The following is a 20,569-nucleotide window of genomic DNA, read 5'->3' as shown; positions in this document are numbered from 1 at the left end:
TGCCCAGTACTACAAAAACTCTATCCCCCAACACAAGGATAAACCAAATTCCCAAAAAAATAAAACATGAATTAGTGTAATTACAGGCAGAGGCAGAGAGGGATGAGTTCAGAAGTGGCATCCACAACAGAGAAAGAAGAAACTGACGGTAGCAACCAAAACAATGGCTTCAAAAACAGACATGATCTTGAATACAAAATTATCAAGAAAAGCAGAACCCAGAAACTTCAATCTGTATCTCCATGCTTCCTTTATTTTCAATTTCCTTAAGAACCACATCTTCATCTTCCTTCTCTTGCTCACACTGTTTCTGCTAATTCCTTCTTCCGCTTGCATTTTTTTAATTCAGAAGAAAAAATATTGATATTGTTCTTTCATGTAACCCATATATACTTACATACCTCTAAAGACCAAAACTTAGGGTGTGGTATGGCTCTAAATTCATAGTCACATACTTAACAATATTCAGACCAACTTAAAACACTATCTTATCCAAAATTTGTATGTATAAGTATATTGTCTTTTGCATTAGAATTGAGGTTAAACAAGTTTAGAGTGCCAATTATGATGAAAGGAACAAGTGTTAAGGACATTTTTGAACCATTAACTAATAACTACAGCTGTTAAAAGTTCAGCAGATATAGCAATTATAGCAAATATATATCAACTGTAGAATATAGACAAGGGGAGAGGCTGAGTGGTCCAATGCAATTGGAGAGGTAGAGAAGCTTCTTCTTCAGTGAGTGAGAATTGAAGAAAAGGAAGAAGACAAGGGTTTATAGAGAAGTTTTGTATGGACTGCAAATGAGGAAATGTTGTTATCATAACAGAAAACACACACCAATCACTTTGGAAGGGTGTAGATTATCAAACTTACAAATCCATTTTTCACCATTCTCAGGCCTCTTTGGAATCTTAATTGCAGTTCTTGTAGCAGCATTGCATGATATTCCCAACTGCAACAGAGGTGAAATGAAAATGGATACGGATTTCAGAAGAACCGAAAAGGCGAAAAGGATGTTACTACAGATTCTACGTCACAGTCAATGCAATAATACTATGAGTTCAAGAACTTACAAGTAAGCCTTCTCTTGATGATGAGAGTCAATACACAGCCAAATAGCTAAGTGAACTCCAAGATCTCATGGTAAACGAACCTTCTTACGGTTCCTATGCTTAAACTTCACTTTCACATTAATGCCATTATCAATAATAGACTGAAGCACAATCTGAAGCTTACCCTCTAGCCTCTCCCCTTTTCTTGGTGTGTAAATCACATCATGAATATCATCTTCTAAAGCTCTTTGCGCTAGAATTGATCCCACTGCAGCACAAGCAATTGCATTCCTTGTTGAGATCAGATCAAATTTTATGTCCTTGGATATCGAATGTGCAACAGCCACCACCTTGCTTGTGACCCGGTGAACAATGCACGCACGAACAGAGGCTTTTGATATGTAAACGTCTAAGCAGAATGGTTCATGATAAGGCCCAGTAAGCTGATTGTAAGTTGGTTTTCTAATCTTCTTTTTCTCAACATCATCATGACCCTCCATCTTCTGCAGATGCAAAGAATAAGCCTTATTATTTCTCACTATCTGGGGAAGCTTTTCAACTTGGTTTTCCTTCTTTTTGTTTTCTTTACGATCATCATCCTTCCTTACATTCCTCTGCGATGATTTCTTCCGGTGAAAGTCATAACTGTACTCTTCATATTCTTTGGAGTCCCTGTCAAGCTTATAAAAAAGATGGTCTCGAACTCTCATATTATCAATCTCGTCAAAATCCGAGCCACCCAGCGAAGATGCTACATCAACTTTCTCTTGAAATGATTCACTAGCATGCTGCTGTACTTCTTCCTTTTCCCTGTCTAATCCATTCCAAGCATGCAGTAAACCTGTTTTAACCTGCCAAATCTCATTATCCACGACCTCAATATCATAACCATCCATAAATGGTCTCCGATCACTGAACAATGGAGAAAGATGAATGTTACTAACAGAATTGCTACAATGTTTTTGTCTCTCATAAACTGAAGATTTTGCAGCTGTGTTACCAATACTAGTGGAAGTCTTTGAGCAGATAGTAAAGACTCTTGAGATGAAATGGGGACTCAGAAGCGATGACAAACTAGTGGGTTTCTTCGAGAGAAATAAAGCCATTTTGAATAGGCAAATCAAAATGTAGAGTTGAGAACTCAGTTCTCAGTGGGGTAAAACATCAAACACCTGGAAGGCCCAAATGATCACTATTGCTTCAGTTCCCAAAAAAAATATATGATGCATTTTTAACCAACAGACAGAAAGTGAACAATAGATACGCTCAATAAACCCAAAAATCACACTACTTCTATATGCAATAAAAGATTCAGTTTTTCTAGAGTAATATATATATATGAACAAATTAAGATCCACCAATCATTTCGTAGCTTAATATGATTACTCTGTTCCGGAAATTTCATATTAATTAGCTCTATACCATTTCTACTCTCCATGATTCCCATTTCAAGAGCTACCACAAAACCATCAACTAACAGAACGACGAGAGTTGAGAAAGCAATTTTGATCATCAACTAACAAGAAGTCAAGAGCTACCACAAAACGTAGAGATTTCAAAGGCAAAAAGAAATGGAAAGAAATACCTTTTCTATCCTAGCTAATTCTTAAACTTTATTACTATGTAATATACTATACTCAAACTCATTGTAGGGTCAGCTCATGGAAGTAAAAATGGAAAGGGACCATTTATAATGGAAGTGCCACTTCAACTTGTCATAAATGATCAAGGAACCATCAATAATATATCTCTACTCAGTGTTATGGTTGGCTTACCGGTATAATTATATCTAACTTCATAAACAAACCTCCTTATTTAAGTTAAGATAAACCTCCTTAAGATAAGATAAGATGATATGTATTCAGGATTCAGGAGCTTTTCTGGAAAAGAGATATGCAGGCTTAACTAGAGTGGAAATACAATGCGCTAACGAAAAACAGATTCATAATTGTACTATTACAAATGAGGATATCAGGTAGGCCTCTTTTCTTATCTTAAGAAATAAACAGAATCCAGCAGTCATAGTGTCAAATTAATCAAGATTTTCACTCATAATAATGAAAAAAACGGATAAAGGATGAAGATCACTCACAGGAAGCTTGTAGAAGGGAATATAAGAAGATGCAGATCACTCAGAGATTGAGGACTCGCCAATATTGAAGGTAGCTAGCAAGCCAACTGATAAATTACAGAGGTAATGAACTTCAATAAAAGATAAATACCTAAATTAAAACAAAAACAAGACCCATATCAAACTGTAACAGGTATTTCAATCCAAGCTTGTGAAATTATTCAAATCAAAATACCTAACCAGCATAATTTGAAAGTAGAAGACAAGTGGATAAACAAGATTGAAGGGAAATTACCAAAAATATCATAAGGAGTAAGGTGGAAATCGAGAATGCTGAGGAACAAGCCACGGGAGAATGAGATAGTAGAGAATCTGGTTTCCAGAATGAGGAACAAGCCTTCTATATTGCAGTACGACCAGTTTTGAGAAAGCGGACGTTCAGGCCAGACTAGGTTTTTCTTTAGGTAAAGCGTTTTATGCGAAACTTCTGATTTTGAAGATGAAATACAAATTCTTGAAAGGCCAGAAGCACGAACAAAGTGAAGGAACAGTACTTAGGGAAAGAGATGACAATGTCGCCAACCTGATAGTTTACATAAAGCGACCTTCTGGATATTCTTCAGTAAACTTCTTTCTTCAGTATGAGGTCTACTCTATTTTTCGTGAAAAGGGAATTGGGGAAAAAAAAGAGATTTTTCATTTGCATCAAGGCTGATGCAAATGATATATATAAATGGTTTTTGCATCCGTCCTTATTAAGGGGTATATGTAAATACTTATTTCATGATAATTGCATCAGCCTTATATAATATAATATAATCTGATAAAATAAAATCGAAAGTCGATAACAATAACAAATATTGTCTTTTTTTTTTCAATCATCGCCCCTCAACAACAATAGATAAAAGAGGGTCTCTAAATTTATTTCACAACTTCTCTCTTAACTTAACAACAACTGAGATAAATTAGAAATTAGTCCTATGATTATTTGCAGAGAGGCGATTTAGGCTTCACATATAAAATAATACAATTTTAATGGAAACATTTATCAAACAGTGCAATTTCAAGTTATACACTTAATTTAATATAGACATACTTAATTTTCTTAAAAGCTCCAATCTTGTATTTCTCGGTAGAATGAATAGTATATATAAAAGAAAGGGTTAAGGTGCAAAAATACCCCTAACGTTTTGGGCTAGGAGCAATTTTATCCCTAACGTCTAAAATGTGCAATTTTACCCCTAACGTTGGAAGCCAAGAGCAATTTTACCCCTAACGTTAATAAATTGGATCAATTTAAGAAATAATTCATCAAACTATCTTCTCGGTAATGAATCTTGTCATCTACACTTTATACGTGTGTCATTTTATCAGTAACAAATCATAAACATACGTTGGGATGTGAAAAAAAAATATACTGTCTTTTTGTACGAATTAAACAAAATAAATTTAAAAAATTCACCAAATCTATAAATATTAATCTCAAATTCTATTATTAAATTATAAAAAACATGAAATCCTTTTTCCAGAACGAATTGTTATGCAATTGGTGCTGAATAAAAAATAAAAATATATGTGTTTTATAATAGTGTCTGAAATTGACCCAATTTATTACTGTTAGGAGTAAAATTGCTCTTGACTTCCAACGTTAGGGGCACAATTGCACCATTTTAAACGTTAGGGGTAAAATTGCTCCTGACCCAAAACGTTAGGGGTATTTTTGCACCTTAACCCTTTCTTTTATATATACTATTCATTCTACCGAGAAATACAAGATTGGAGCTTTTAAGAAAATTAAGTATGTCTATATTAAATTAAGTGTATAACTTGAAATTGCACTGTTTGATAAATGTTTCCTTTAAAATTGTATTATTTTATATGTGAAGCCTAAATCGCCTCTCTGCAAATAATCATAGGACTAATTTCTAATTTATCTCAGTTGTTGTTAAGTTAAGAGAGAAGTTGTGAAATAAATTTAGAGACCCTCTTTTATCTATTGTTGTTGAGGGGCGATGATTGAAAAAAAAAGAGACAATATTTGTTATTGTTATCGACTTTCGATTTTATTTTATCAGATTATATTATATTATATATATATATATATATATATAATTACTATTAAATTTAAATACGTGATATTAATTATTTATATAGATAATTTTTAACAATTAAAATATTAATAATCATTATATTATTATAATTGAAATAAGTTTTATATTTTATAAAAAAAATGGATTGGAGAGAAATTCTACTATTATCTAAATCCAATGAACTTTACTAATGAAAAGATAACAAATGTATAATTTTATTCTTTAAATTCATAATTTTTCAATGAGGTGGTATGCATTTCATTTTTTATTAGTTGAATTCATTTTGGCATTGTGTGGCAAATATTGAAATAAAGTTAGAGTGTTGGACTACTTTTAGAGATTTGATTAGCTAAAATATTTAACAGTAGTGTTTGGTGAAAAACGGGTTGAGATAGCGGATGGACTCAAACCACTAATTTAAAAAAAAAACTAGTTTCGGGAGTTTTTTCCAAGTAGAGAATTACAAAAGAAATAAAATGCTAAATTTGATGATTTTAATGTTTTTTAAGAAATTAATGTAATTAATAATTGGATTACAATATAAGCCCTAAAATTGAAAGTCAGGGAACTTGCTACTTAAACATATAGATGGATAGGCAGGAGATTTTGGATTGGTATGAGATTTTAATTAGTTAGATTTACTATCCAATCCAGATTATGAATATATTCACTTATATATATATATATATATATATACAATTATCATCACCTTGAGATTCAACAAATTTCAAACAATTAAAAAAAATGGGAAACAATTACTTGCAGCCATGTATAGTTGTTACTTTCTTTCTGATAATTTCTTGTTGTGCAGCTCAAAAAATGCATCTGAAGAGGCAAACAGATGCACTGCACGAACTGTACAAAGAAAAGTACAGTGAAAAATCTGATATTGATTTATCTGATTTTGAGGTCAATTTGGAGGAATTAGAAAGTGTTGTTGAGATTGAGAGTGAATTTATAGGATCAAAAGAAAAAGATAAGATAGAAAAATTGTCGGGACAACCTCCGGTTAAGTTTGCACAGTACAGTGGTTATGTGACCGTTGATGTTACCGCCGGAAGATCTCTTTTTATTATTTTGTTGAAGCCGATCAGCCATTTTCTAAGTCTTTGCCTCTTGTTCTCTGGCTCAATGGAGGACCAGGGTGTTCATCTCTGGGTTATGGGGCTATGGAGGAGCTTGGACCATTTAGAGTCCATAGTGATGCCAAAACTCTTTACAGGAACAAATATGCTTGGAATAATGGTATTTTTTTCTTTAATTTATTTGTATACTTATTTGATTTGATTAAAATTCTTATTTTAGCCCTTTGTGTACTAAAATTGTTGTATTGATATTCAGTTGCAAATGTGATATTTCTGGAGACACCTGCTGGAGTGGGATTTTCATACTCAAATACAACATCAGATTATAGAAACAGTGGAGACCTGCAAACTGCAAAAGATAATTATAATTTTCTAGTGAAATGGTTTGAGAGATTTCCAGAATACAAAGGGACTGAATTTTACATAGCTGGTGAAAGTTATGCTGGCCATTTTGTTCCCCAGTTAGCACATACTATTCTATCCCATGGAGGAAACCCTCACATCAATCTCAAAGGAATTGTGGTATGTTTTTCTTCATTTTCAATGGCCCCCTTCATGTGATCCCAATTGCTGATGTGTATCATCTGAGTAGGAACCAGTACTTGTAGTAGACTTTTTCGTGCAAGAATAGGTTTTTATGTGTATGATGCACAGAAACTCTTTATGATAAGATTTTCACCTTTTTCAGTAAATATGGGAAACGGAAACTCTCGAAAACTGATACAAAATGTTTCCGGACATGTTTTCATAATTACCCAAAATATGAAACATTTCTCTCAGTTTTTAAACAGTTTTGTCTGGCAATTTCGATTAAAATTCTGGAAATTCAAATTTTCTATTTTGCAATTCCTATTCAGTATTGAAACTTTTTATTTGACTGATAATTCCTTCGTATCCAAAACTTATTTATATATTCTTTCTCCTGTAATCTTTATTTCTTAAATCTCAATTGAGTTTAGATTTTATTCATCTCGTCTTGGTTCTTGTTTTTTTAAAGATGTTATTATATTTTTATACATTTTTGGTTTTTCCATCATCAATTTGTGTTCTGAAAGAGTGCCAACCTAGTTGGAATGTTTGTCTAACACTTTCCCTTTGCCGATCTTTTAAATAAAAAAAATATTTATAAATATACTCTATATTTTTAATATTTACAGTTTCCTTTCCTATATTTTTTAGAAATTACATTTCTCCGTATAGGTTTCCATTTTGATTTCTCTATCCTTGCAATATAGGTTTTTTTATTGATATGAAAAATGCAGATTGGAAATGCAGTTATAGATGATGAAACATATGAGGTAGGAAGGTATGAGTACTTTGGAACCCATGCTCTAATATCGCCAGAAACTAGTGAGAAAATTCGAAAAACATGTAGCTTCACACCGCCAGTTCGGAAAATCCCATCATGCCCCATCTACGACGATCACTGCAGATAGTGCGGATTAGCACTTGATAAGGCCGACGATGATACTAAGGATATTAATATTTACAACATCTATAGCCCCTTATGCAATAAGGATGATCTCTATCTAAAACCCAACGACGACTCTGTAAGTTTTTCTTAATTAATAATTAAGTAGCCTCAAAATTAAAATTAAAACCCTAATTAATGAATTAATGTTTTTGGTGTTGCAGGTGATGAATTTTGATCCATGCAATAGTTATATGTATGAATATTTAAATAGAGCACAAGTCCAAGAAGCAATGCATGCTAATGTCACCAAACTTAATTGATCATGATTGGCAACCTTGTGCCGATTTTTTTAGAAGTTGGAAAGATAGCTCCACAAAGCACCCTTTTCTTACTACGAGACTTCATGGATAAGGGATTAAATTTTTTGGTATATAGGTAATTATTTCAAATCCCCTGCAACAAATGAAGTTTGGTTAGTTATCGTTAGATTAAAATCCTAGGTTACGGAGAAGTTAACTAATTAAATAAGTCATAAATTTATCCAAGCTAAGATTTTAATCTAATGGTAATTGATTTAACTTCATTTGATCAATGACCGACCATGTCAACCTTGCTGTCAAATTCGACATGTTAATATTCATGTACATGATATACTAATTAATAAATAATATTCTTAATTAGCACTTAACTTAAGGTTAATTTTGTGTTGAAAATATACAGTGGTGATATTGATGGAATGGTACCCTTTACTTCCACTCAATACGCTTTGAAGAAGTTGAACCTTACAACCCAAATAGAATGGTATCCCTGGATTCTCAATGGAGAGGTAATTATAATTATAATTAGCCTTCGCTTTATTCAATTATCAAATTATGAAACATATTTTTTAGAAGAAATATAATTGTTTCGTTCATAAGTAATTATGAAACATATTAATATATCTGATTATTAAATATGATGTTTCAGGTTGGTGGGTATGTCGAGGTTTATAAGAAAAATTTGACATTTGCTACGGTAAGAGGGTAAGAGGAGATGGACATGAAGTGCCATCCTATCAGCCTAAGAGATCATTAGCATTGATTAAATACTTTCTTTCAGGAAAAAATCTACCTAGAATGCCAAACAGGACTTAGCCAATAATACTTCGTTTTGGCTAGCTAGCTAGGGGATTTGAATTCTTCCTAATAAATTGTTTTAAATGTCATTTTTTTTTTTTGTTATTGGATTTATTTAGATGGAAATGAAAATATGTTCAAAATTTAACCCTTTAGAGTAGTGTTGATGCTAGATTGGGTATCCTATGATCAAAACTTATGAAGGAGATTCTGTAAGGTTCTGTGGAATCGATTTGGAAGAAAAGACCACAAAATTAGGTCATTTGCACTTGTTAAAAAATGTTGACTTTTAATATCAAGCCTTGAGGTTTTCAAAGTAGTGAAAACATGTCAAGTATGAAAAAATACAATTGATCAGCCACGATTCTGAGGTTCAACTGGAGAGTTAGAGCCTGCAGGATTTCAAATCCAAATACCAAAAACCAATAGAATTAGAGAGAGCAAGGATGCAAATGCTCTATTTTTTCAAAAATACCAGCAAAAACCATACATCAAATGTAAATGTGTTTATGTCCATATATAATCATCAATATATGAAGCACCGTCGATTCAGGTGCGGCAAACAACATTTTTAAAATATGAAACACGGATGCAACATGACTTTTTATATAATTAATTATATACAAATATATAAAAATACATAAAAAAAAATTTAAAAACATGATAAATCATAAATAAGTCATTTTCTAAACCATAAAAAAAACATCCACAACATAACAAAAGTCATTATTCACAATCATAACATATTGCATCATCAATTTAAGGCTTGATGCAAACAATTATTTCTACATAACAGCATCTCCGATAGACTTTTAGTTCACCTCTCTAAAAATAATATAAATAATTGACTTTTAGTAATTTAATGATTGATTAATACATATCATCTCAAACAATACTCCTCCCATTTACTCGATTATTATTTTATCATTAAAATTATTAAGTATTATTTACCAATAGTGAAAGGAGACAGACTCTTCAATAATAAAAAATGAAATAAGCAAATGACTAAGAGTGGATAGAGACTTGCTCTTCGTGATTTGAGGAGTCACTAAGAGACTGTTGGAGTTGGCTTTTAAAAAGAAAATCAGGTACAAGATTTTTCCATGTCGGGCGCGAATCTGGTCGTATCCCTGGCAAGTCTATGTGTCTGGCGAGTGCGATATCGTCACTCCAACCCCTAGGAAGAGTCGATCCTTCATAGTCATCAACCATACAATTCTCATATATATTTACATCTAATATAAATAATTAAAACGAATTTAATCTATTTATATTTATTATGAATAAATTCTGAAACCAAAGAGTTTCTTCCTGAGTTAAGTACATCAGTAAAAAGCTTTTCTAAGAGCATCTTCAATAGATGGTGCTTGGAAAAGTGTTTGGTGATGTGAAAATGATTTTAACAACTTTTGAAGAGTGTCATCTATTGGAGTGATGGTGAGTGTTTGAAATTTTCAAACAATGTTGCCACTTTTTGGCAACCTTTTAGCAAGAGTTCTCACCTTTTTTAATATAAAAAAAAAGATGTAATTGTTACTATTGGCCCATTTTTATGACAATATTTATGATGAAAATAAATTATATAAAAAGTAATGGTTGAGGTCATGGTGTCAATTTTTAAAGTTGCTTACTATTTGAGAGTTTTTTTTAGCAAAAGTTGCTAAAAGTTTCTTAGAACCGAAGCAGTTGATTGCAATAACCATTCCTCGACTGAGTACACACGCGTGATCATCAAGGGAGACTGGTCAGAATTATGTTTTGGAAGATGTCTCGCAAAAACCTCGGGAAAACAAAGTCTCCAATCTGCATTACACATGGCACAATCTAAATGATAAGTGATGAATTGGGTCCGAGGAGTTATATGGTGAGCCCAAGTGAACTTTGCCCCAGTAACATCCATATCAATTAAATTTAATTCATCAATCCAATTGGCAAAGATACTCCAATGATCCAACGTATTGGGAGCCCTTTCTTTTTCTTATTAGTAGAATAGATACAGTTAAAATCACCTGTTATCATCCACAGACCAGTAAGAGACAAGCTGACACGATGAATATCATAAAAAAAAGTACGTCTGTGTGACATTTGGGTCGAATATAAATAACAATCGAATCCTAGGGAGCCCTATTAATAGAATAAGTTAAATTTATCACATGAGCATAAATAAACTGAAAATTCTCTTGCAAAATGCGAACATTCACTGGACTATCATGCCAAAAGTGCCAAATCTCACTACTAAAACCATCTACTTCCACCCAGAACACACTTGGAAAATTAACCTTCGATCAAACTATGTCAGTTTGAGAACCACTAATTATGGTTTCCAACATGACCAATATAGTAAGATCATTAATCTTGATTAATAAACACAAAGTCCGGTTAATAAAACTTGGCTACCGACACAAAAGCAATTCCAAGTAACAACATTCATATCAAATGAAATAAAAAAGCAGACCACGATGTGCTTCTCCCCTTGTCTCTACTTGAACGACCACCCCGATCATGATTGGAAACAAATTTGAAACCCCCACGAGCATTCTCATCCTGGGAGTTGTATTATCGAAGAGTACATCCCCTCAATTAGAATACTTTCCAAATAAGATAAAAAAAAAAAGAATACTTTCCAAACAAAGGAGCATGGATCTCCATAGGGCCCTTATAAAAATAAATAGGAATTATTTTAACATGTAGCTTATATTTTGTTGAAATACCTTTCCACATGGTTTTGATTTGACAAAATTATTTAAGTTAGTCCATGATTAAGGTGCAATTAAATTTAAGTGCTTTGATTTAATTGTACTAATATGTTTGTTCAATGTTGAGTATAAGTATAAATGAAAACAGAATCAAAAAGTAAGACAGGACAAAGTCATCATGAGAACACAGCACAAGCTGAGTGGAGTGCAACTCAGCATAACAGAAGAAAAGCCATCTTCAGAACAAATATTTAAAGATGAAGCTGACCAAAGAAATTGAGTAAGACGCAACTCAGTATCAAGGAAGAGAAGTCCTTCTCTAAACTAAAGCTTGCAGATGAAGCTGACCACGGAAGCTGAGTAAGAGTGACTCAGAAACAAAGAACAAAAGCAACGTCAATAAAGTCAAGTTGAGTGTTCGTCAGGACAGCATGAATGATCTGTTTGCTAGAAGACAAGATCCGACAACTGTCTGCACCAATAATAGAAACCTTGGAATTACTCACAGAGTTAATTTCGAGATGCATGGGTCAACTGTCCGTTAGCTAAAAGACGAACTGGCACTAGAAGACACACCTGCGGGAAGAAGACAAGCCTGATGCCTACGGAATTCAGACGACAGGATTGGCCTGCAAGTCTGGAGCTGACTAGAACAATATCGCAAGAAAGAGCCGTTTGAATCCAACGGATAATTCCGGATTCAAATGATTGTGGCTTCAGGTCTCAACTATATAAGGACAAGTTCATGTTTGGATCATTGCCGATTTTCACCAAGAAAAATACAAGAGAAAAAGAGAAAAGATACAAAGCATATTCAAACAAGAAAAAGATCTTACACCAAACTTCTATTTCTGTGTAAAAGCTAGATTGATTTTGTAATCATCTAAAGTGTTCTTCATCTAGAAAGAACAAGTCTGTATCAATTGTAAAATTGAGAGAGTGGTGCTGAGTGTAGGGGGGGGGAGTTTGGCCATAGGCAAACTCAACCCTAGTGGCAAGCTGTGTGGCGTATGGAGCTTACCAACGTACGCGGATGGGAGGACCCGAGTTGGTATAAGAAACACTATAGGGGGACAGGGACTACCCTGGCGTATGGATCTCCGCCGCCCCCGGGGTCAGTAATCGGTACTGGCCTAAGTGATCCGCCCTAGTCTACTAGAGACTAGGAGAGTCGGGCATACGTCCTTCGGGAAGGAAGGCGGATGTCTCCGTAGGGTGGAACCCTACGGACATTATCGGGGCCGGTGAGTGCCCCATAGTGCGAGCTCATTCTAGGGCGAGGCTCCCCCCACAGAGAGACCCTTCCGGGACGGAATACCGACAGAGGCATTGACGGGACCCTTCGGTAGGAGTTGGCTGGCCGAGACTTGGGGAAGTCGAGGCGCCACACGGGGCTTAGGCCGGGCCTAGGATTACCCCCGTGACATTTGGTATCAGAGCCAGAACTAAGCAAAGGCCTTGCGAAGTATGTGGTAGTTTCTCAAACTGAGCAAGACCTTTGCGAGGTGGGCAAGTAAGCTCTAACTAAAAGAGTTCTCCCTGAAGAGAGTGTGCCAGCTTTAACTAAGCGAGTTCTTCGTAGTATAAACCAACAGTGCTTCAACTAAACGAGTTCTTCGTGGTGTGAGCCAACGTTGCTTTAACTAATCGAGTTCATCGTGGTGTGAGCAAACATATCTTTAACTAAGCGAGACCTTGGAGATGCGGGCTTGCGATACTAAGGATCCTAAATTTCCCCAAAGAATTGACGGGTGGAAATCTATGATGCTTTTCGGATTGATGAAAGCCTATGGTTTACCAGGGCTAGCGTGGTGAGATATTACCCAGTGTGTGGGAATGCGGAAATAACAAAAGGGAACTAAGTTCACTAACGCATGTGAATGCTAGAAAGTGAATGCATACTCCCCTACGGTAGTAGGCGATGGGATTGCGGGTGATTCAATCCCTTTAATGGGGGGGAGAATGTGTAATGGATATTCGGAATTCGGAACTCATGTGAAGTAGCATGGGGATGATCTAGCGAATAGATGGTTATCATGGCCAAATTATTGAGGCGTAATTTGTGCGTGAATCATTCTGATTCGGTTAGACATTACTTTTCCTCTTCCATGAGTCGAGAAAACTCAGGTGGGATTTGAAGGATCGGGGGAAGGACATGAATGGATTGTTGAATTCCGTTGTGTGTGCCTTCTCAAGAATAAAGGAAAACTCATTATAGAGTTGTCTTCGGACTACATGGACACTGTCCATCATACGGAAATAGACCCTTATGCGGAAACTGTGGGCAACAATAGATATATTGGCCCAAGTCTATCGTGGCAAAGGATAGACATCGGATGTAATTGGGATTATCGGGTGAGAACAACCTAGTGAAATGGTTCACTGGCCATAGAAGGCCTTGCGAAGATGAAATGACGGAAGATTCATTTGACCATAGAAGGTCGTGGGAAAAAAATATACATATATATCTTTTGCGAAATTATCATCTGACCCATAGATGGTCACGAGATGAAATTGAGTAAAGATTATGGTTGCAAGTCCATACAAAAAAAAAAAAAAACAAAAAAAAAAGGGAAAAGAAAAGAAAGATACATGGAAAAGAGATCACTCGAGTATACAAATCCGGCAGAGGCCGAGACCATACAAAAAAAAAAAAAAAAAAAAAAATCCGGCAGGGGCGAGGCCTTGAGGGCTAATATACATACGGCAGAGGCCGAAGCCTTGAGGGCTAATCTACATCCGACAGGGGCCGAGGCCTTGAGGGCTAATATACATACGGCAGAGGCCGAAGCCTTGAAGGCTAAATATAAATCCGGCAGGGGCCGAGGCCATGAAGGCTAAATACAAGTCCGGCAGGGACCGATGCCATGAAGGCTAAATACAACTCCGGCAGGGGCCGAGGCCACAAAGGCTGATATTGAAGATGAATAGCTCTAACACTATGAATGTATCGAGGGGATGCCTGAGATAATTCATAGGTTTTATCCTTGCTTGTAATGAGCTCTGTGACACCCAAAACAAACTCATGTACAAGAAGGACATGTTTTCTATGCAGGTACTCCAAAAAGCTTGAGAAAAGTGAGGAGTTTCGACTGTCAAAGGAGTGAGGGGGATTCCATTAAAAGAAATGGAGCATTCAAAAACACCCAAAAAGCGATGGCAAACTCGAAGCGGCTTAAAGCCTACCCAAGCAAACATAAAACGAATTAAATGGTGGCATAAGCAAAAGGGAAATGGCAGCTGGCAAATCAGCAAGCAATGGTTCTAGCAAATGGTAGACATGTCCGTTCCAAGAAGGGACATCCCACTAGCGAGCTAGAACATGCACCAACAAGGAAGTCCTAGTGGGACTCATGAAGGCAAAGATTGATGTGCAAAAAGGGGCACGTTTTTGCAGAGCCCCAACAAACTTGGAGGACATGTGAAATCGCAACACCAAACAGGATAAGTGTCGAACAGGACGTGTTCCATGCAGAACGTAGTTTCGTGCAGAATATAGTTCTTATGCAAAATCTAGTTTTGGTGCAAAATGTACCTCATGTAGGTCATACTTTGTACTTGAAATGTGTTTTGTGCAGGTACCGGCACCCCAACAAGCTTGAGAAAGTGCGGAGCCTCAAGAGGAAAATGAGGGTGGTTTGGTGTGTTGAAAACCCTAACAAGCGTGACGAAGGCGAGCAGTCTCAACAACAGACATAATATGTTCTAGACAAGACATGTTTCCTATAGGACGCAGTATCTTGCAGAACATGGTTTTGGTGTGGAATATATCCCATACATGGCATATTTTTGTACCATATATGTTTTATGCAGGTATTTGAGCTATATGAAGCTCGAGTCAGGCGAGCGCATTAAGCAAACGAGTCTAACGACTGACAAGTAACAAATAAAGGGTTTTAGCAGACTGTGGACATGTCCAACAAAATAAGAGGCATTCCACTAGTGAGCTGAAACGTAAGACATCCAGGAGATCCTATCAGATCCTATGAAAGCAATGATCGGTAAAAGTTCGAGTTCAACCAGAGAATTGACGGAGGCCAGTTGTAAGACCATCGATGGAAAAACTCCAGAATTATAATTCTGAGTTTCACCATCGACTTTGAACTCATCTCGAGGGAGAAGGCGAAACAACCCAACAATGGTGACAATAGAGGCAGAAGTCCAATTGAAAAGGAGGCAGGAAACGAAGCAGGGTCTGAACCGTCAGCAAACAAGTCCAAACTTGCCGCATGTCTCCTCCTCGGCTATAAATGATAATGAGAGGATGTCGGCTACATAGTTGGTACATCATAAGGGGAGCCACAGATCATTCCTCAGCAATCACGGCAGCTGAAAGCATAGAGGATTTTAATAGTAACATGAAGAGGAAATCCCCTTCTAGAGTAGACTCAAACCCCAGGACTAACAAATGGAGCAGACCATGGAATGGGGGAGATGACCGAAACTATTCCTCATCCGGAAGTGAAAGGCGACCGTGGAACGCCAACAACTCTGAGCGTCGACCCTACCTAGGGAACTACTCAGAAAGAAGAAACCTTCCTCCAAGAACAACAAGTCCCTACACACAGAGATCATCTCTGGCTTCACGACTTGCGACACGAGAAGAATAGAGTGTCGAAAAGGGGAAAGGAACGCGAACCTTCAGAACCCTCAGTAATGGGATCGCTTCAATTCATGGGAGCCCTGGCAAAACAAATAAAAGAGACAGGAGATAGTTCAGAGAAGGGACTCTTGTATGTAGAGATGGTAATAAATGGAGAGAACACGAGAGCCTTGACCGACACTGAAGCCTCCCGCTTAGGACTCCATGTGGTAAGGGGGATATAAATGATGAAGGCGGTGAACTCAGCTGCTCAGTCGATTACTGGAACGGCCCAACATGTACCTTGCAAATTGGGACCCTGGACGGGCATGATAGGGTTCCCAATAGCACGTATGGATGACTTTGATGTCGTGTTGGGGCTGGATTTTCGGAAATAGAGTTTTTGCAGTACCCATGGCATCAGCAAGTTGCCTTTTGTTTTCGAACCAGGATCAGTGCATCATACTTGTAACGATGAGCTCAATTCGAGCGAAGGAGTATATCTCAGCGATACAATTCAAGAAGGGTATAAAGAGGGGGGGGAGTGACCTGTCATCCTGAACAGTCACTCGGTTGTTGGTAGTCTACCATCTCTAGTAATTGCCCCCCTACTACTACGAGATGGGACCCTTGGTGTAACATTGTTACTTATCTATGAATAACATCATCCGTGTATTGTTCTTTCTTGAGTGTTCTGTATGTTACCCATATGTGTGTATGATTGAGATATTTGCCCTTATGTTGGTATCGTATGTACGCTATTATATTCACTATATGTGGTTCCTATCTAACCCTTGCATGTGATCTTTGCAGCTAGAGTGATCTAGTTCCATTGGCCGGCTTACCATCAATATCACCCCTTTGGTAAATCAAGTATTTGAATACTTGCAAAATCGTGTAAGAGTTCTTATCCCTCTATTATGAATAATGATGGTAATATTATTGTCTTCATATTTTGCTTCCGTTGCGAATGTGGGTAGGCTTAACAAAAAAGTGTTCGGCTACCAACATTCACATTTTCATATTACAAAACTGTGGTTTCCTTATAGTCCGTTTTGCAAGGTAAATTCTTTCTAAAGACAGGAAATAGGTCAACAATTGCAAGATGAACATGTTGAAATCGAAGCAAGGATTAGCGACTTCTTTCTTGGCTCATCGACATCGATGGTTTTCGAAGACGTTCCAAAATCTCCTCGATCAACAGAGACGTCGATCCTCTAAGTGGGAGAGAGTTCAAGTGATGCAAACCCTCCTTATGGTATATTGACCCTCTAAGTGGGGGAGAGTTCAAGTAGGCCCTATGCAAATCCTCCCTATGGTGTATCATAGGAGATTAAGGTATACTATGGTATATTACGGAAGAGTTAGAATACTTAGAGGAAGACCCTCTAGTATATGATGAGATGTATATAATAAGATGTGGTGAAAGAGTATGGGAACTCGGGAGGAGACACTTGGAACAGTAAAAAGACTTAAAGGGTGATCCGGGGAGCAACAGTATCAGAGGATGTTCCGTGGAGGAAGAGTACTCAAATGGAAACACTAGCGGATGTGAAAAGAATTTGTCAAAAACTTCACAACCCTTTGAAAAGTACTTCTGCTAGCGCCAACGAAGAAAGCTTATAATTGCAGCGCAAGAAAAGATCTTCAGTCAAAGATGTTCAAGTCGCAGGCTACAGAAATAGCAAAGTAATGGTCGGAGTGGAAACCATCTCTAGTGACAAGTGAACAATGTGAAAACTCAAGTAAAGGATGGTTGAAGTTCAAGCCGTCCTTAGAGAAAAGCGAGCAGTGTAGAGACTCAAGTAAAGTTCAAAGGCAAGCGGAGATCAGTGGAAGAAGGCCGACAGCTTAGCGAAACATTAGTGACACTCAAGCCAAAAGGGGAAGCTTTCGTCAGAAGAGGCAAACCCGATCAACAGGGACGTTGATCCTCTAAGTGGGGGAGAGTGTAAGGGGGGGAGTTTGGCCATAGGCAAACTCAACCCTAGTGGCAAGCTGTGTGGCGTATGGAGCTTACCAACGTACGCGGATGGGAGGACCCGAGTTGGTATAAGAAACACTATAGGGGGACAGGGACTACCCTGGCGTATGGATCTCCGCCGCCCCCGGGGTCAGTAATCGGTACTGGCCTAAGTGATCCGCCCTAGTCTACTAGAGACTAGGAGAGTCGGGCATACGTCCTTCGGGAAGGAAGGCGGATGTCTCCGTAGGGTGGAACCCTACGGACATTATGGGGGCCGGTGAGTGCCCCATAGTGTGAGCTCATTCTAGGGCGAGGCTCCCCCCATAGAGAGACCCTTCCGGGACGGAATACCGACAGAGGCATTGACGGGACCCTTCGGTAGGAGTTGGCTGGCCGAGACTTGGGGAAGTCGAGGCGCCACACGGGGCTTAGGCCGGGCCTAGGATTACCCCCATGACACTGAGTACTCGGTTTTAAGTACTCAGTGGTAGAGAAATCTAGGTGTTCGGTTATAGCACTTAGTAGGAGTTGAGTAGACGAATAGAGGAAGGTACTCTTGCATATTCAACTGCCTTGTAAATGGTTTGTGCTCTACCTTTAAAGAGCCCAGTATTGGATTGAAAAAGTCCGGAGGGACTCTGGGGACTGGACGTAGGCGGAGAGGCCGAACCAGGATAAGTCGTGCTGAGTAATTTCTAACTCTCTCTCAATATATCTATATATGTGTTGTCTGATCAAATTGCTCAGGATATAAATTGTAAAAGTTGACACTGAGTAATCTTGGTGCTGAGTTGGAAGCTGACCTCAAGTGTTAATTCTCAACTCACAAGTAAAACAGTTCTAGTCAGCATCTGACTAAAGCTGTCTTACATTTCTCGGCCGTGCTGACCTAAACTAAGTTAAGTAACTTAAAGAATTAATTGTGTCAGCATTATTTAGCGAAAAAGTTACATTAGTTCCTAACCCCCCCCCCTTGGAACTAATCACACGGGACCAACATATTTGCGACGAGGAACCATCATCCACTGATTTTAGTACATTACAACATCATCATCAGTTGAAATCGGTTGGTTCTTAGGGGTATCCGAATTAGCACTAACAACAATAGAATCCCACAAGCTAACAATAGAGGTTCGAGCTTGAGTAATTTCCGCTATAATGCTTGAGTAAACCCAAGAGACTTTAGAGTGATACATATTGTCCTCACCTAATTCAAGAAATGTGCCACCCCTAGGGACGGAGATAGCGCGGAGCTCGGGGGGTTTGGAGCCCCCCAATCTCCGGCACCATTCCTAAAGAATAATGGTGCAGCCCCGAGCAGTCCCCAAGATAGTTAAATTAGTACTTATACGATAGGACATGATTATATAACACAAAATTAAGTTTGCACAATTGGTCCAAGTGGTAGTTAAAGGCTTCTCCACAACTACTTGCTTCCAGGTTTTAACCAATCTCTACTCAGTTTAAAAGTTTGCAAACTGGTACCTTGTGGTTAATTTCGTTAGCAAAGACAGTCCAAATTGACTAACGGTGTTTAAAAAAAAGTCAAATGTCAAATGGTAAAGAGCTATTTTTATCTTTATATTTATTTATTTTATAAATTAACCCTCTTATTATCTAATTATCACAAATAAACCCCAAAACAAAAACAAAATATCAAATTCACCATCTCCTCCTTATCTCACATCACTCTTTAATTTATTTTCATTCTCTCTTTAAACACACTCACTCTCCCTCTCTATTTTCTCTCTCTAAAAAGTACCTGTAAAAATATATTTTAAGGCTAATGCTCGGGTGAGCATTTGAATTATTATTAATCATCTCCAAATCTTATGATGCATTCTCTAAACATTCAAAATAATGATCCTACTATCAAACAGAAGCTCAGAAATCATGGTTTGGAGAAACAAAAAATCATTAAAGCCGAAGATGTTGGACCGTCGGCTTATCAAGGAGGTAATCTGCGCAAAGTGGATTGCCAATGTAGTCCTGATGAAAAAAGCCAATGGAAAATGGCGTATGTGTGTAACTTTACAGATCTCAATAAGACATGCCTCAAAGATCCCTATCCATTGCCATGCATTGATATGCGTATTGATTCAACAGCTGGCGTTGCCATTTATTCCCTTCTAGATACAGCGACCAGATATCATCAGATTCCAATGAATCCTGAAGATATTCAAAATACGTGTTTCAAAACGGACGAATGGACATACATGTACAATGTTATGCCCTTCGGCCTAAAAAATACGGGAGCAACTTATCAGAGTCTGGTAAACAAGATTTTCAGAGACATCATTGGAGATAAAGTTGAAGTGTATGTTGATTATATGATCGTCAAGAGATAACATAGTAATGTCTTTCAACCACTCGTCAACTCTTTCTCTAATTTTTTAATGGAAAAATTACCAAGTTTGAGTTGTCAAAATGAAAGCTCATCTGATAGGTTTAGGTTTGTGGCAGTGGATTGAATCTAAAGAGGAGATACCACCTC

General features: G+C 37.3%; 1 protein-coding gene and 1 pseudogene across 5 annotated transcripts; one reads left to right on the top strand and one right to left on the bottom strand.

Annotated features, from left to right (window-relative positions):
• Positions 1-333: 333 nt before the first annotated feature.
• LOC136217957 (uncharacterized) lies at positions 334-3,859 on the bottom strand. 5 transcript variants are annotated; one of them, XM_066004675.1, is made up of 5 exons: positions 3,423-3,859; positions 3,149-3,234; positions 1,078-2,228; positions 878-956; positions 334-798 (listed from the first exon to the last, which is right to left on the bottom strand). In XM_066004675.1, the coding sequence occupies exon 3, from the start codon at positions 2,160-2,162 to the stop codon at positions 1,143-1,145; it is 1,020 nt and encodes a 339-aa protein (XP_065860747.1). In that variant the 5' UTR covers positions 2,163-2,228; positions 3,149-3,234; positions 3,423-3,859; the 3' UTR covers positions 334-798; positions 878-956; positions 1,078-1,142. The 5 variants fall into 5 exon arrangements, with proteins under 5 accessions (XP_065860747.1, XP_065860750.1, XP_065860746.1 ...); XM_066004678.1 differs by having other exon boundaries at positions 334-956; positions 1,078-1,968; positions 2,057-2,228; positions 3,149-3,278; positions 3,423-3,858; XM_066004674.1 differs by having other exon boundaries at positions 334-956; positions 3,149-3,278.
• A 2,102-nt stretch (positions 3,860-5,961) lies between these two features.
• LOC136216900 (serine carboxypeptidase-like 40) lies at positions 5,962-8,849 on the top strand (annotated as a pseudogene).
• The last annotated feature ends 11,720 nt before the right edge of the window (positions 8,850-20,569 follow it).

The sequence above is a fragment of the Euphorbia lathyris genome, chromosome 2 (genome assembly GCF_963576675.1).
Source record: "Euphorbia lathyris chromosome 2, ddEupLath1.1, whole genome shotgun sequence".
Taxonomy (NCBI): Eukaryota; Viridiplantae; Streptophyta; class Magnoliopsida; order Malpighiales; family Euphorbiaceae; genus Euphorbia; species Euphorbia lathyris.
Note: the sequence above shows the minus strand (reverse complement) of the source record. Positions and strands in the feature narration are given on the sequence as shown.

Bases quoted from the DNA above. Each gene is read 5' to 3' on its own strand.
- LOC136217957 (XM_066004674.1), bottom strand. From the start codon at position 2,162: ATGGCTTTATTTCTCTCGAAGAAACCCACTAGTTTGTCATCGCTTCTG.